Source organism: Pavona decussata, unplaced genomic scaffold, assembly GCF_977016875.1.
Source record: "Pavona decussata unplaced genomic scaffold, jaPavDecu1.1 SCAFFOLD_576, whole genome shotgun sequence".
In the NCBI taxonomy this organism is placed as follows: domain Eukaryota; kingdom Metazoa; phylum Cnidaria; class Anthozoa; order Scleractinia; family Agariciidae; genus Pavona; species Pavona decussata.
Window position 1 is genome coordinate 65,300 of NW_028145851.1, and position 13,531 is coordinate 78,830.

General features: G+C 32.3%; 1 protein-coding gene across 1 annotated transcript in view; it reads left to right on the plus strand.

The window, feature by feature from the left end:
* Window positions 1–1,005: 1,005 nt before the first annotated feature.
* LOC146449809 (uncharacterized) overlaps window positions 1,006–13,531 on the plus strand; it is a 36,217-nt gene continuing 23,691 nt past the window's right edge. The window contains exon 1 of the mRNA XM_085101072.1: window positions 1,006–1,028. Within this exon, the coding sequence (XP_084957198.1) occupies window positions 1,006–1,028 (23 nt within the window). The remainder of the gene's footprint in view (window positions 1,029–13,531) is intronic.

A 13,531-nucleotide genomic window follows, 5' to 3' on the forward strand; every position in this document is an offset into this window, starting at 1 on the left:
TGAAACTTTGCTATTCTCAACAATATTACGCTCGGAGTAGATGTATTCGCCGGCTTTTCGGCTGAAGAGTAGAGAGAATTTTCGTTTTCACTGAGGCAATACATGTGGCTACGGTGGTTCCCCGATAATCCCGTAGCGCTTTGTGCTGATAATTTTACCCTCCTCGGCCGCTTCTGCTTCGGCCCACCTGTTTTGCTTGATGAGGTCGGCTTTAGTCCCCATTTCGTTTTTCCCATAATCATTGCAGATTACAAAATCGACCTGCACGTACAACAAACACCGCAGATATCCAACAAAATGGTGAAGAAGTTGATTACTCTAGAGCGCGAGTACGTGCAAAACTGCGAGAGAATTTTCACAGGAGGTGACCGGAGGAAAAAGTAGCTTACAAAATTATTGGCCTAATTTTCCATAAAGGCGTTAGGGGCGGTACTTGCTTGTGAAGCGAGAATTCTTTTCAAGCGCTCTTTTCTCAAACTTTAATTTTCGTTTGCAGGGGACACTTTTAAGAGTTACAACTCAACAACGATTTGGCTGATTTCAATCAAATTTGGCCAGATGCTAGGAAAATATATATCCAACAAAAATATGTCGGGGAATTCGATAACTCTAAAAATTCATTTCCGTGCGTTCACTCCGCATGGTTTTCTCGCAGTTTTGAAAATGTTTTATAACTTTTTTGAACGAAATCGAATTAAGGAAAACCCCGACACGTTTTTTAAGCTTTAAGGATCCTGACCTGGAGAACAAAAAAAAACTTCCAAAAAATAAAAATAATTTTGGAATTCTTGAACGACGATCTGGACCCTTCAAGTTGCAACTTTACTGAAAAGCTTGGAATTTATTTTCTTGAAAAAGCAATGATATATTTAAATAACAAGTTCTATAAGCTTTAATTTGATACCGGGTCTTGGGTATCTGTGATGTAACTGAGTGGCACTATATCCGTTTAACTGAAGCCACCCCTGAAGGTACACGGTAACCTTAAGTAAAATATTCTTAGATATGCCTTATCTAGACCAAGGGATGTAAATATCAGTTGTTGTTGTTGTTGTAACTAAGTCGCTTGTGCGTGGCATAGACCAGGGAGCGAATGAGATGTAATTTTATCTTGTGGTTATTGTGATGTTTGTTGGTTTGTTGTACCCGTGCAGACAATACTTAACATCAATATATCTTTTAAAATTTTGAAAATAGCTTAAAGCTTTTTTTTTTTTTTATATACAAACTTTGGCCGAGGAGTTAATTTATTGTATTTTGCCTTGTTATGTAGAGTTGTATTTTCAATGGCGCTGAATCGTAATTTTGTCAAACTTTGATCGGCGTTCGTGCAAAAGTCAATGATCAATGACTAAACTGTCATTTATCAAAGTATTATAGGATTTGAGTCACTACCGGTCAGCTTTTTTTTCTCGCTGAATTTGAATTGTTTTAGACTTTTGCGTGATAGAGAAAAGTGTGTCTACTCATCCGAGCCCAGTTCGCTCACAAACGAGCAGAAATGAAAATAATTCTATGGCGAGAAGCTGAAAATTGTACAATTTCGAGTCCTCTCGTGATGATAATCCGAGCTTCCGGTAGGTTGACCGTTTTTCGTGGTTTTCTGCAGTTATATGGAATATTTTAAAAAACTAACGTTACATCCTTTACTTACCAACCTAGGCTTTCAAATTGTCAAAGTATGAGCGAAATCGATTTTTTTTTACCGTGGCCACGATTTCTTTGATTTTTATTGACATTTACTCTAAACTCCCTTATCAATCAATCAATCAATCAATCAATCATTCAATCAATCAATCAATCAATCATTCAATCAATCAATCAGTCAATCACTCCTTATTCACAGAGGGTCACAACGACAGTAGTTAGATATTTGGGTGTATGAGCCCACTTTCAAAATATTCGCAAAATTCATACCTGATTCAACAATGACTCCTGCAACGGAGACGTCAAAAACGTAAATCCTCGGTTTTTCAAAAACCTAAATTTTTATCCTCGGTTTCTCAAAAACCTAAAAACATAAATCCTCGGTTTTTCAAAAACCTAAATTTTTATCCTCGGTTTCTCAAAAACCTAAAAACATAAATCCTCGGTTTTTAAAAACTCCTGCAACGGAGACGCTAAATTTAGGTTTTTCATAAATGACACCAACTCACAAACAATCATCGATTAAATCCAACCAACTCATCAATCGCTGATTTGAATGATGAAGAAAAAAACCGGTCATAACCGGTTTCGAAAAATTATGTAATCTAATTTATATGAACAACCAATTTGATCACAATGATAAAACATATTTTATTCATCCAACATTTGAAAATTACGGAGCCTCAGTTGATGGTTATATAATCAATCGAAAAAGATTAGAACCTAGAAAAGGATACTTATCTGAAAATGGTTATTATATAATTTCTCCGGGACGTAACAATTCATGCCCCGCTCATCGATTCGTCTATGAGGCCGTAAATCAGACACATATTTCTCCTGGATTGCAAATAAATCACATTGATTCCAATCGCCAGAACAATTCAATTGTAAATTTGCAACTGGTTACAGCCTCTGAAAATATGAAACACATGCACAAAGCCAGAAAAGAATTTTTTAACAGCTCATACTCTGAAGAAGAATTGCAAACAGTCAATAGATTAATGGAATTTCCACCAATGGAAGACAATGATTGTGAGTTTACACGCACAGAAAATAAAATAATCAATAAGATGTTTTACAGAATGTGTAACGATTTGGATGACATTAATTTTCCACTTTACAATGATTAATCATCAATGAATTCAAGGGTTGTTTGGCTATGTTTTGATTTGACTATGAATAATGGGGTTTTGGAGGGTAATTTGGACATGAATTTGAAAACCAAAAGGGCTTAAAGACAAAATGAGTATGGTAATATTATGGGTGTGAATGAAAAAAAAATTGTCAGAGTCGACAAAGCATATGTGTGTTCTCAGGCTGGTGAGAATGCATCTTCACAAATTCCAGCCACAAACACTGTTATTTATGATGGAAAAACATATTATTGTCATCCAATTTACCATAATTATGCTGCCTCAAAAGATGGATACATCATTAATCGCAAAAGATGAAAAGCGAGGAAAGGTCAAATGATGGCTTCTGGTTATTTTAATTTAAATATGAATAACAAAAAATGCTACACATCTCACAGATTTGTTTATGAAGCTGTAAACCAAAAAATAATTTCAGAAGATTATCAAATACACCATATCAATAATGATAAACAAGACAATTCGATTGAAAATTTGGCGCTTGTGACTAGACAACAAAACATGATATACAAAGGAAATGAATGCAAAGGAATGAAATACAAATCAACACAAAATGTTGAAATAAAATGTGATGTATTTTATTATCATCCAGTTTATACGAACTATGGAGCCAATAAATATGGTCAAATATTTAATAAAAAAAACCAAGAGATGTTCAATTGGAAATTTACTTCCATCTGGATATAGACAGATTCGGTTATCACAAATTGGATTACCTAAAAAACACTTTTATGTTCATCGATTTGTTTATGAAATATTCAATGGTCCAATTCCTGATGGAATGCAAATTAATCATATTGACTCCAATAAACAAAATAATTGCATCAACAACCTTGAATTAGTTACTCCGTCAGAAAATTTGAAACACGCTCATGAAGCCAAGAAATACAAAACAAAGATTGAAATTGAAACTGAAAAACCAATTAAATCAATTAAAATGGACATTGAATTGGAGAAATCAGACGACGAGTTTACAGAAGATGAAAAACAATTAATTGATAAAAAATATAACGCAATTATTGAAAAAATCAAAATGGGTAAATTTCCATACAAAAAACAACTTTAAGAACATTTACCAAACATGGAATTTTGGTGATTTTTGTAGTTTAGTTTGTAGTTAGTGACCTTAGATTTCATGAAAAATAAATGGAATTTGAGGCCATGTTGCCACAAAACAGAAACAAATCAACGAAGCCGTCAGTCCTTCCACAGATGACTGGCATGGATGTTGCCTCCAGTCTTCATCCATTAGCAAATCTGGAATCACAAAATAAAAATAATCTATCTATAAAATATATGGATAAAAATAATCTATCCAAATTAACGAAAAATCAATTAATAACACTTTTACTCGCTAAACAAAAACCGGTTCCAATGCCGAGAACCAAAAAAGTGAAACCAATACCCTATCCACGAAAATCTGTCAAACAAATGGTAAAAGAGTACGAGAATACAATCATCAAGCCGCCAATGCAATTTAGAGATGGACCTCAACCTATGCCGAGAAACAACATAATTCCACCTCCGATTCAATTTGCTGATAAACCCAAAGCAGCTCCAAGGACTAAGAAAATGGCTCCAGTTCCAACACAAAGAACTCAAATCACAGAAGTTGCAAGAGCATTCAAGGGATATAACAAATCTTATGAAGTTGGAATTAAAAATGAAACAGATCCTTTGATTCAAATGAGTTCAACCAGATTAGCTATCGCTCATTTTATGAAACAATTATTAACTCAAATGAAAGGAATTAAATTTATTGAAACTTTGACAATTTATTTTGAACAACAAAAAGGAAACCAAACTGTCTCCAGAATTGGATATTTTAATAGTAAACCAAAAACAATAACTAATGCCAATGATTTTCAAGAATCTTTGGATGTTAATGTTGAACAAATTATGAATTATATTCACAAATGGATTAGTGAAGGTTCAGCTTGGATAATTAAATCAATCAATGGACATTACATCAATATTATCAAATATGAGCCTCTTACTGGAAGTTCTTACATTAAACTTCCAACTGAGCTACAACATAACAAACATGGATTAATCAATCTCAAGAATAAAGACAATGAATGCTTTCGTTGGTGTCACGTTAGACATTTGAATCCACGAGAAAATAATCCACAACGAATCAAAAAAACTGACAAAGCATTTATGCCACAATTGAATTACCAAGGAATTGAATTCCCTGTTTCAGTCAAACAATACAACAAAATTGAAACCCAAAACAATATTAACATCAACGTATTCGGTTATGAAAACAAACAAACTTATCCAATTTATGTATCCAAAGAAAAGTTTGAGAATGTGATGAATCTATTGTTAATCTCAGAAGATGAAAACAAACATTACTGTCTTATCAAAGATTTTAATCGATTTATGCACCACAAAACCAAATCACATCAAAGAAAACATTTTTGTATGCATTGTTTGCAATGTTTTTCATCAGAACGAGTTTTAACCAAGCATCAGGAAGTATGTATTGAAATCAATGGTGAACAATCAATCAAAATGCCCGAAGTTGGTTCCAAAATAGAATTCAAAAATTTTAATAAACAAATGCAAGCGCCATTCGTGATTTATGCTGATTTTGAAGCAATCACTGAACCAATTCATGGTTGTAATCAATCTAACCAACAATCTTTTACTGAAGCTTATCAAAAACACACTGATTGTGGTTATGGATACAAAGTTGTTTGCTGCTATGATGACAAATATTCCAAACCAATAAAATATTATCGTGGAGAAAAAGCTGTTTACAAATTTATGCAAGCAATGCTTGATGAAGTCAAATATTGCAGACAAACTATTAAATACAAATTCAATAAACCATTAGTTATGTCTCCAGAAGATGAATCCAATTTTCGGAAAGCAACATCTTGCCACATTTGTTGCAAACAATTCACAAAAAATGATAGACGTGTTAGAGACCATTGCCATATTACTGGAAAATTCCGTGGCTCAGCCCATAATCAATGTAACAGGGATTTTACAATAACTAACAAAATCCCTGTAATATTTCATAATTTGAAAGGATATGATAGTCATTTTATAATGCAAGAAATTGGTAAAATTATTGAGACCAATACTTATGTGGATAGAAAAGGTGAAACCAGACAACACAAAATTAATGTAATCCCAAATAACATGGAGAAATACATGGCCTTCATGTTGGGTTATAATTTAGTATTTATCGACAGTCTTCAGTTTATGAATCAATCATTGGCAAATCTTGTAAAGAATCTACCAGAAGATGCCTTCAAATATACCAGTGAAGTTTTCAAAGGTCGTAAATTACAATTAATGAAACAAAAAGGAGTTTATCCGTATGATTATATGAGTAATTTTGATAAATTCAATGATACTCAATTACCAACCAAAGATGAATTTTACAGTCAAATGAATAATACACATATTACTGATGAAGAATACAGTCATGCACAAAATGTTTGGAATACATTTCAATTTAAAACCATGGGCGAATACCATGATTTATATCTCAAATCTGATGTATTATTGCTGGCTGATGTTTTTGAAAATTTCAGGAAAACATGTTTGGAATACTATAGATTGGATCCTTGTCATTATTTCACATCTCCAGGATTGAGTTGGGATGCAATGTTGAAAATGACTGAAGTCAAACTTGAATTAATCACGGATATTGATATGTATCAATTTGTTGAAAAGGGCATGCGTGGAGGAATCAGTTACATAGCCAATAGATACGGCAAAGCTAACAACAAATACATGCAAAATTGGAATCCAAATGAACCCAGTAAACATATCATGTATTTGGATGCAAACAATCTATATGGATGGGCTATGTTACAACATCTTCCAACTGGGAATTTCAAATGGTTGAATAAACAGCAAATAAAAAACATTAATTGGAAAACGATTCCCAAAGATAATAAGACTGGATATTTATTGGAAGTTGATTTGGAATATCCTCATGAATTACATGACCTGCATAATGATTATCCATGTGGCGCTGAACAAATCAAAGTGGCACCAAATATGCTGTCAGAATATTGCCAAAGAATTGCAGAAAAATTTGGAATAACAAGTGGACAAGTCAAAAAACTGATTCCAACATTGGCAAACAAATCAAAATATGTATTACATTATCGTAATCTGCAATTGTATCGTGAATTGGGTTTGAAATTGACTAAAATATACCGTGTATTATCCTTTAATCAAAGTCCTTGGTTGAAGACATACATTGATTTCAATACACATCAAAGAACTAATGCAAAGAATGCTTTTGAGAAAGATTTCTTCAAACTGATGAACAATAGTGTCTTCGGTAAAACAATGGAGAATATCAGAAAACGGGAAGACATTAAACTGGTGACTAATGAGAAACAATTATTGAAAATGACTTCCAAACCAACATTCATCAATAGCAAAATCTTTAATGAAAACTTGGTTGCAGTCCATAAAATAAAGGAATCATTGACTCTCAATCGACCAGCATACGTTGGTATGTGTATCCTTGATTTGAGTAAAACACTCATGTATGACTTCCATTACAATTTCGTTAAAAACAAATATGGTAACAAAGCCAAATTATTGTTCACGGATACTGATAGTTTGACATACGAAATTGAAGCAGAAGATGTGTATGCCGATTTTTGGAAACACAAAGATATGTTTGATAACTCGGATTATCCATCAAATCATCAATTTAATGACTCCACAAACAAGAAAGTTATTGGAAAATTCAAAGATGAAGCTGCTGGTGTGCCAATTGTTGAATTCGTTGGATTGAGATCCAAAATGTATTCATATATCAAAGATAACAACAATGGTGGAAAAACAGCCAAAGGAATCAAAAAGAATGTCATCAAAAATGATATTCAACATTTTGATTACAAAGATGTGTTGTTCAATGAGAAACAATTATTTCACCAAATGAAAACAATCCGCAGCAACAATCATCAATTGGGTAGTTACACAATCAACAAGACATCGTTGTCATGTTTTGATGATAAACGATATTTGCATCCAGATGGAATACACTCATTGGCCTATGGTCATTATGCTATCCAATGATAGTATCAACTTGTGATCAAAACATTGCAACAAAAACTTGTGACAAAACTTGGTTTTTATTTGTTTTTTGATAAATATTTGATTTGAACACTTTGACTCATCTTTTGTGATGAGATATTTAATTTTAATGTTTTTGGAGAAAATTTTGTTTCAATATCTTTACAATTATTTGGTTTGTTTTTTGTCAAATATTTGATTTCGAGACTTTGTATCATCTTTTGTGGTTTCAATATTTTTGAAAACATTTTTGTGTAATTATATTATATACTATATTTATACAAAAATGAAATCCATTTTGAAAAAACCAAAAGATGTTTCCAAGCAAGTGGAATCATCTCTGTGCCAATTCCTGCATTGCAAAGATGAATGTGAATTTTGTGGATATCATGATGAATCCAAAGTTGAAACACAACAATCAATGCCTGAATGTTGTGAATCACAAAATTTGAGAAACATGGAATGTCAATTAACGTGTGTTGCTTGTGGACAGGTTGTTGGTGAAGAATACAAAACAGAATATATCAATTTTCATGCCAATTTGTTCAAAATATACAAGAAAACAGTGTATAATAGAAAATACCATTTGTCGCATACATTAGATAAAATTATTTTGAAAAACAAAATTGAAATCAGTTGTTCAACCAATTTCAAAATTCATAAAATATTCGTTGAAATAAACAAAATACTGCCACAAATCAATGGTAAAAGAAAGAGAATAATCAGTTTGAAATATCTTTTGCATAGAATATTGCAATTAATGAAAATTGATTCTTCCCAAATTGAGTTGTCAAAATCCAAAAAAACAATGAAATTATACAATGTTTATTGGGATAAAATTATGGACATTATTGGCCCCCAAATCATGCACATTATTAATCAAACATAAGTGAATATCTGATATTTTTTATCATATTTGTCACCCCATTTATCGACAATCGGCGAATTATCCAAAATGAAATCATCATTTTGAGTAAGCTTGTTTGTCAAATCATCTCTATCAAAATGTCCACTTCTCATTATTTCTTTTATTTCATTTAATAAATGTCCGTAAGTTTGAAAAGCATATTGGCATTGATAAAGTTTGATTTCAACTTTTTTATGCTTCATATAAGCTTGAATTATGACAGACACCGATGATATTGCCAATAATGAAGCTCCACTGGTTGCAACCGATGATGCAATACCACCAGTTGCAAATACAATGGATGAAATATTACCAGCGAATTCCCATTTTTTGAATCTTTTGTATGCACTTTTGTACATCCACATCTTTTTGTGATATGTCATGTAATAAGCTTTCAATTCATCAATTTCTTCTGTTGATAATCGATTTGAAATATGATTGAAATCAATTATTAATTTCTTCTTTTGCATATATTATATGGTTATCTTATTTTTGATGCAATAATAGAGACCAGTTATTTGACCCAAAAACATGCATTTTTCATCCAAGGATATGTTTTTTTCTCATTAATGGTGTACATGTATCCTTTGTCACGATGATATCTGTTGTAAAATTGGCCATAAGCATCATGTAATATTCCATGTGATCTGATATATGGTTGCCAACCAAATAATCGATGGAGAATAGCTGTTAACCATCCATCTCCAGGTCCAATTAATCCGATTCCATCATGAATTAACTCTTTGTAAACTTCATCAGGTAAACCTGTGTTGTAATGTTTTTCATACAAATATGTGAATATTACGATACTTTTTATCATGCATTCCTGTCTGGGTAATATTGGAAGACTCAATTTACGGTGAAAATCTATCATCGATGTTCGAATGTGTTCTTGCAATTCTGACAATTCTTTCATTATACAATTTGATTACAATATTTTTATTCATTATTGTCAGGTAATTGTATCCTAATATATTCAACAAAATACTTCATTGTCCAATCAGATGGATGATTGTTGAAGTAGCAATAATAGTTTTCAAATGACACATCAAAGAAGAATTCCAATTGATCAAATGATGATGACACCAAATCGGATTTGGAATGATGATATATGTCATTTCTCCTGATATATGTGTTTGTCACAATAATCTCTTGCAATGTATTGATTCCTTTAATGTCATCTTTACTCAATAATTTTATCCATGTGTAATTTGTTTTTGGTATTGTACCACTTTTTCTTCCTATTCTCATTGCAACTTGATTGTTGAGAAACGTTACAGCTTCCTGAGCTTGTTGAGCTTTAAACTGAGCCAGAGCTTGTTGTATTTGTGTTTCAACATATGGTTTGATGATGTCCTCATTGTTGTTTATTAATTGTTGGAGTGAAATTGCATGATTTGAATTAACTCCATCTTTGATAACTAAATGTCTGTTTTCTGTATCCAAATGACCATCATCATTCAGATGTATTGGTTCTCTATATTTGAATCCATCTGGTAAGTTGTCATAAGTTACTGTGTATTCTATTTTATCTCCATTTTCATCAAGAATATGGTTTCCATTTTCATCTTCAATGTATGGCATATCTATTATATATATAATGTTGATAATTCAAATTGATATTTACCTTGAAAATTACTCACTACACGTCGTCCATCATTTTTATCAATAATGACAGCCATTTCTATACTATGCAATTTTGCATTAGTTGTCATACTATTAATTCCTGATTTGATTGACATTGAAAAAGTATGATGTGCACCCCCTTGTCGCGTCACAATGGATACTGCAGCATTTGTTACTGTTGAAGTTGTTGAAATAACAATTCTTTTTAATCTTATTTGTTTATAAACAATCATATTTGTCCCCACAAAATTTTTAAAAAAACCAAATTTTATTTCACCTTCAATTGTATAATGACATTCAGAATTAACCAACACACGTCTATTAATTGCATCTTGATCAAGTAATGCATCACCAACATTTATGATACGATTATTGTTTACATTAACTATTTTATTAAAATTTGTATGATATCTTTCAAAATAATCAGAGTATAATATTTTCAATTCAAAAGTTCCATTGATAGCAGTTCCTGCTCCAATATTATCCAATATTGACATAGAATCAATACTGACAAATTTTCTTGATTTGGGCAAATCAAATGTATTGCTTCCACTTATTATGTTTCCAATTCTGTGGTATGTGTCAGTGTTGGTTGTTTCACCTTGTTTTTTCCCATTTATCAAAATTTGTGCATTTGCAACTTGTTGATTGCTTTGGAAAACAACGGAGTATAGATTGAAAAAGTTATTTCCATCAGCAGCGATTTGAAAATTATTTGTTGGATTTGTTCTTTGGAAAACACCACTGGCAATAGTTCCAGTGTATTTCGTTTTGAATAAGTTGGTAAAATAACCCAAATTCATTGCTTCAGAATCAAATATCGGATTTATTAAACCAGAAATAATCTTATTATTCATATCCATATTGACTTTCATCTCCATATCTCCATTTTTATATTCAAACATTACATTGTCCAAGCCGTCATACACTCCTGGATAAACGCTATCTGACCAATCTTTGACACCGTAAACAACCAGATGACATTGTACTGGAGTCGCTGTAGCTGTTCCATGCATCGTCAAATAGATGTAATTTGGAGTTTGTTTGCTGTTGTTATTGAATTGAACCAATAGCTTGCTATAAGCAGTGAAATCACGCTGTACAGCTTTGTGGATGTATGCTTCAGAAGCAGTACATGATAATTGAATATTAGTCATTTCTGGTGGGTAGAATTCAAACACAATTGTGTATGTTCCAATAGCAAGAGTATAAATATTGAAACCTATCCTTGATCTGTAATCATTACTTCCACTGTCTTTAATCAATGTGATATCATAAGCTTTTTTATTCTGATGCGGGGATTGATTGAAAGCAGCTATTCCATACACTGTGATATTGTATTCTGAACTGCTTTCATCGGTATCTGTAAGATATTTGAATTCATTTGTTTTATGGCTGCTGACAAGATGACTTTGCTCCAATTTGTCATCAAAATATTTTTTGGTAGTAGCATCATTATCATCAGTTGGTTGAGCCATATCTTTTATTTGTTTATTATTCATATCAAGGTTTCCAGTCATTGCAACACTTCCATCTTTTTTCAAATATACACTCAAATCACTTCCAACAGATGGTATTTTAGCTATTTCTGTATCAACATATGCTTTAGTGGAAGCATCATTGGGATCGGAAGGATTTCCAAGAACGATTATTTTATGACCTCTCATATCTAATTCACCACCAAGAGCATTGGGTGTTAACCTGTTGAGAAAGTTATGATCAACGTAGTGTTTATTAACAGCATCGTTATCATCAGTTGGTTGAGCCATATCTTTGATTTTATGATTGTCCATATCGAGGTCACTATTGGAGACTTTTTGTAAATATTTAGTATCACAGAAACCTAAATTAACAACATCATATGTATTTTGTATATTGGCTCCAAGATTAGTAATTTGTTGATTACCCATATCCAGATTTCCAGTCATTTCAACAGTGCCATCTTTTTTCAAATATGTAGACAAATCAGGTGATGGTATTTTTTTAATCTCATCATCGACATATTTTTTATTCGCCGCTTGATCGTTATTATCGGGTTTTAAAACACTAATATCAAAAAATGTTTTCCGTCCAGTAATATGTTGTTCTGTTGATGTAACCACTATTTCACTTTTAGCTCGTCCACCAGGGCCATCAGAGTTTTTCAAATCTGGTATATTAAGATGAATGTTTTCATAAGACTGATGCTCAGTCAATAATCGAACATCATTGGAGCTGCCAGCACCGTCTGGCGTGTCTTGTAGATAAATACTATTGGTATGAACACTTCCACTGTTGCTGTAAATTACTGCTTTATTAGCTCGCACATCACCAGGAGCATTATCCAACAATTGTATTTGGCTCTTTGTGACAACATCATTGGGATCAGCTCCTTGTTTAACATTAACAAGTTTTTTGTTTTGTATATCATAATTTCCATTTGGGGTTAATTTAAACCCTATTCCTTGAGGCCCAGCGGCTCCTTGAAGAGGAACCGTTGTGAAAGAAGACGATGAACTATGTTCGTTGAATATTCCCATTTATATCATTTGGTTATATTGTTCCATAAAAATTCCTGTTAATTCTCTTCATGGGCTTATCAACATATAGAAATGAAAATGGCTCTTTGGTTGCTTTAATGTATTTATCCTTTTCGACACCCAACTCACGGGATATCAGACCTCTTTCATTGCTGCTAGGAAAGTCATAGACACAGAAATGAGAGCAATTGAGTCGAATATCTTTTGGTGTTTTGTAGAACGATTGGCTCAGATAAATAACAGAGCAGTTCTTGTGTCTGCCACGAATAAAATAATCAATCAATGGTTTCTGGTTTTTTTCACAAATAAAGTCATCAAATATTACTATCTTCTGGGCATCTTCATCCTTCAATTCCTCTACTGGAATTATATCATCATTGCTACAAACAAGGACATTATACCCGACACTATTTGATATATCAGTCAATGTTTGTAGCATATCCTTGTATTTTTGTTGCTCCAAATTTTTGGCATATAAATGTATTCTATCATAATACAAAAGTGGTTTCATCAGCATATGGTACAATAAATTTGTCTTTCCAGATCCTGAATTACCACATATTAACATCCGAAACGTGTCACTTGGCATGTAACCATACAATCTTTTGAAATTGGTGTTTTTA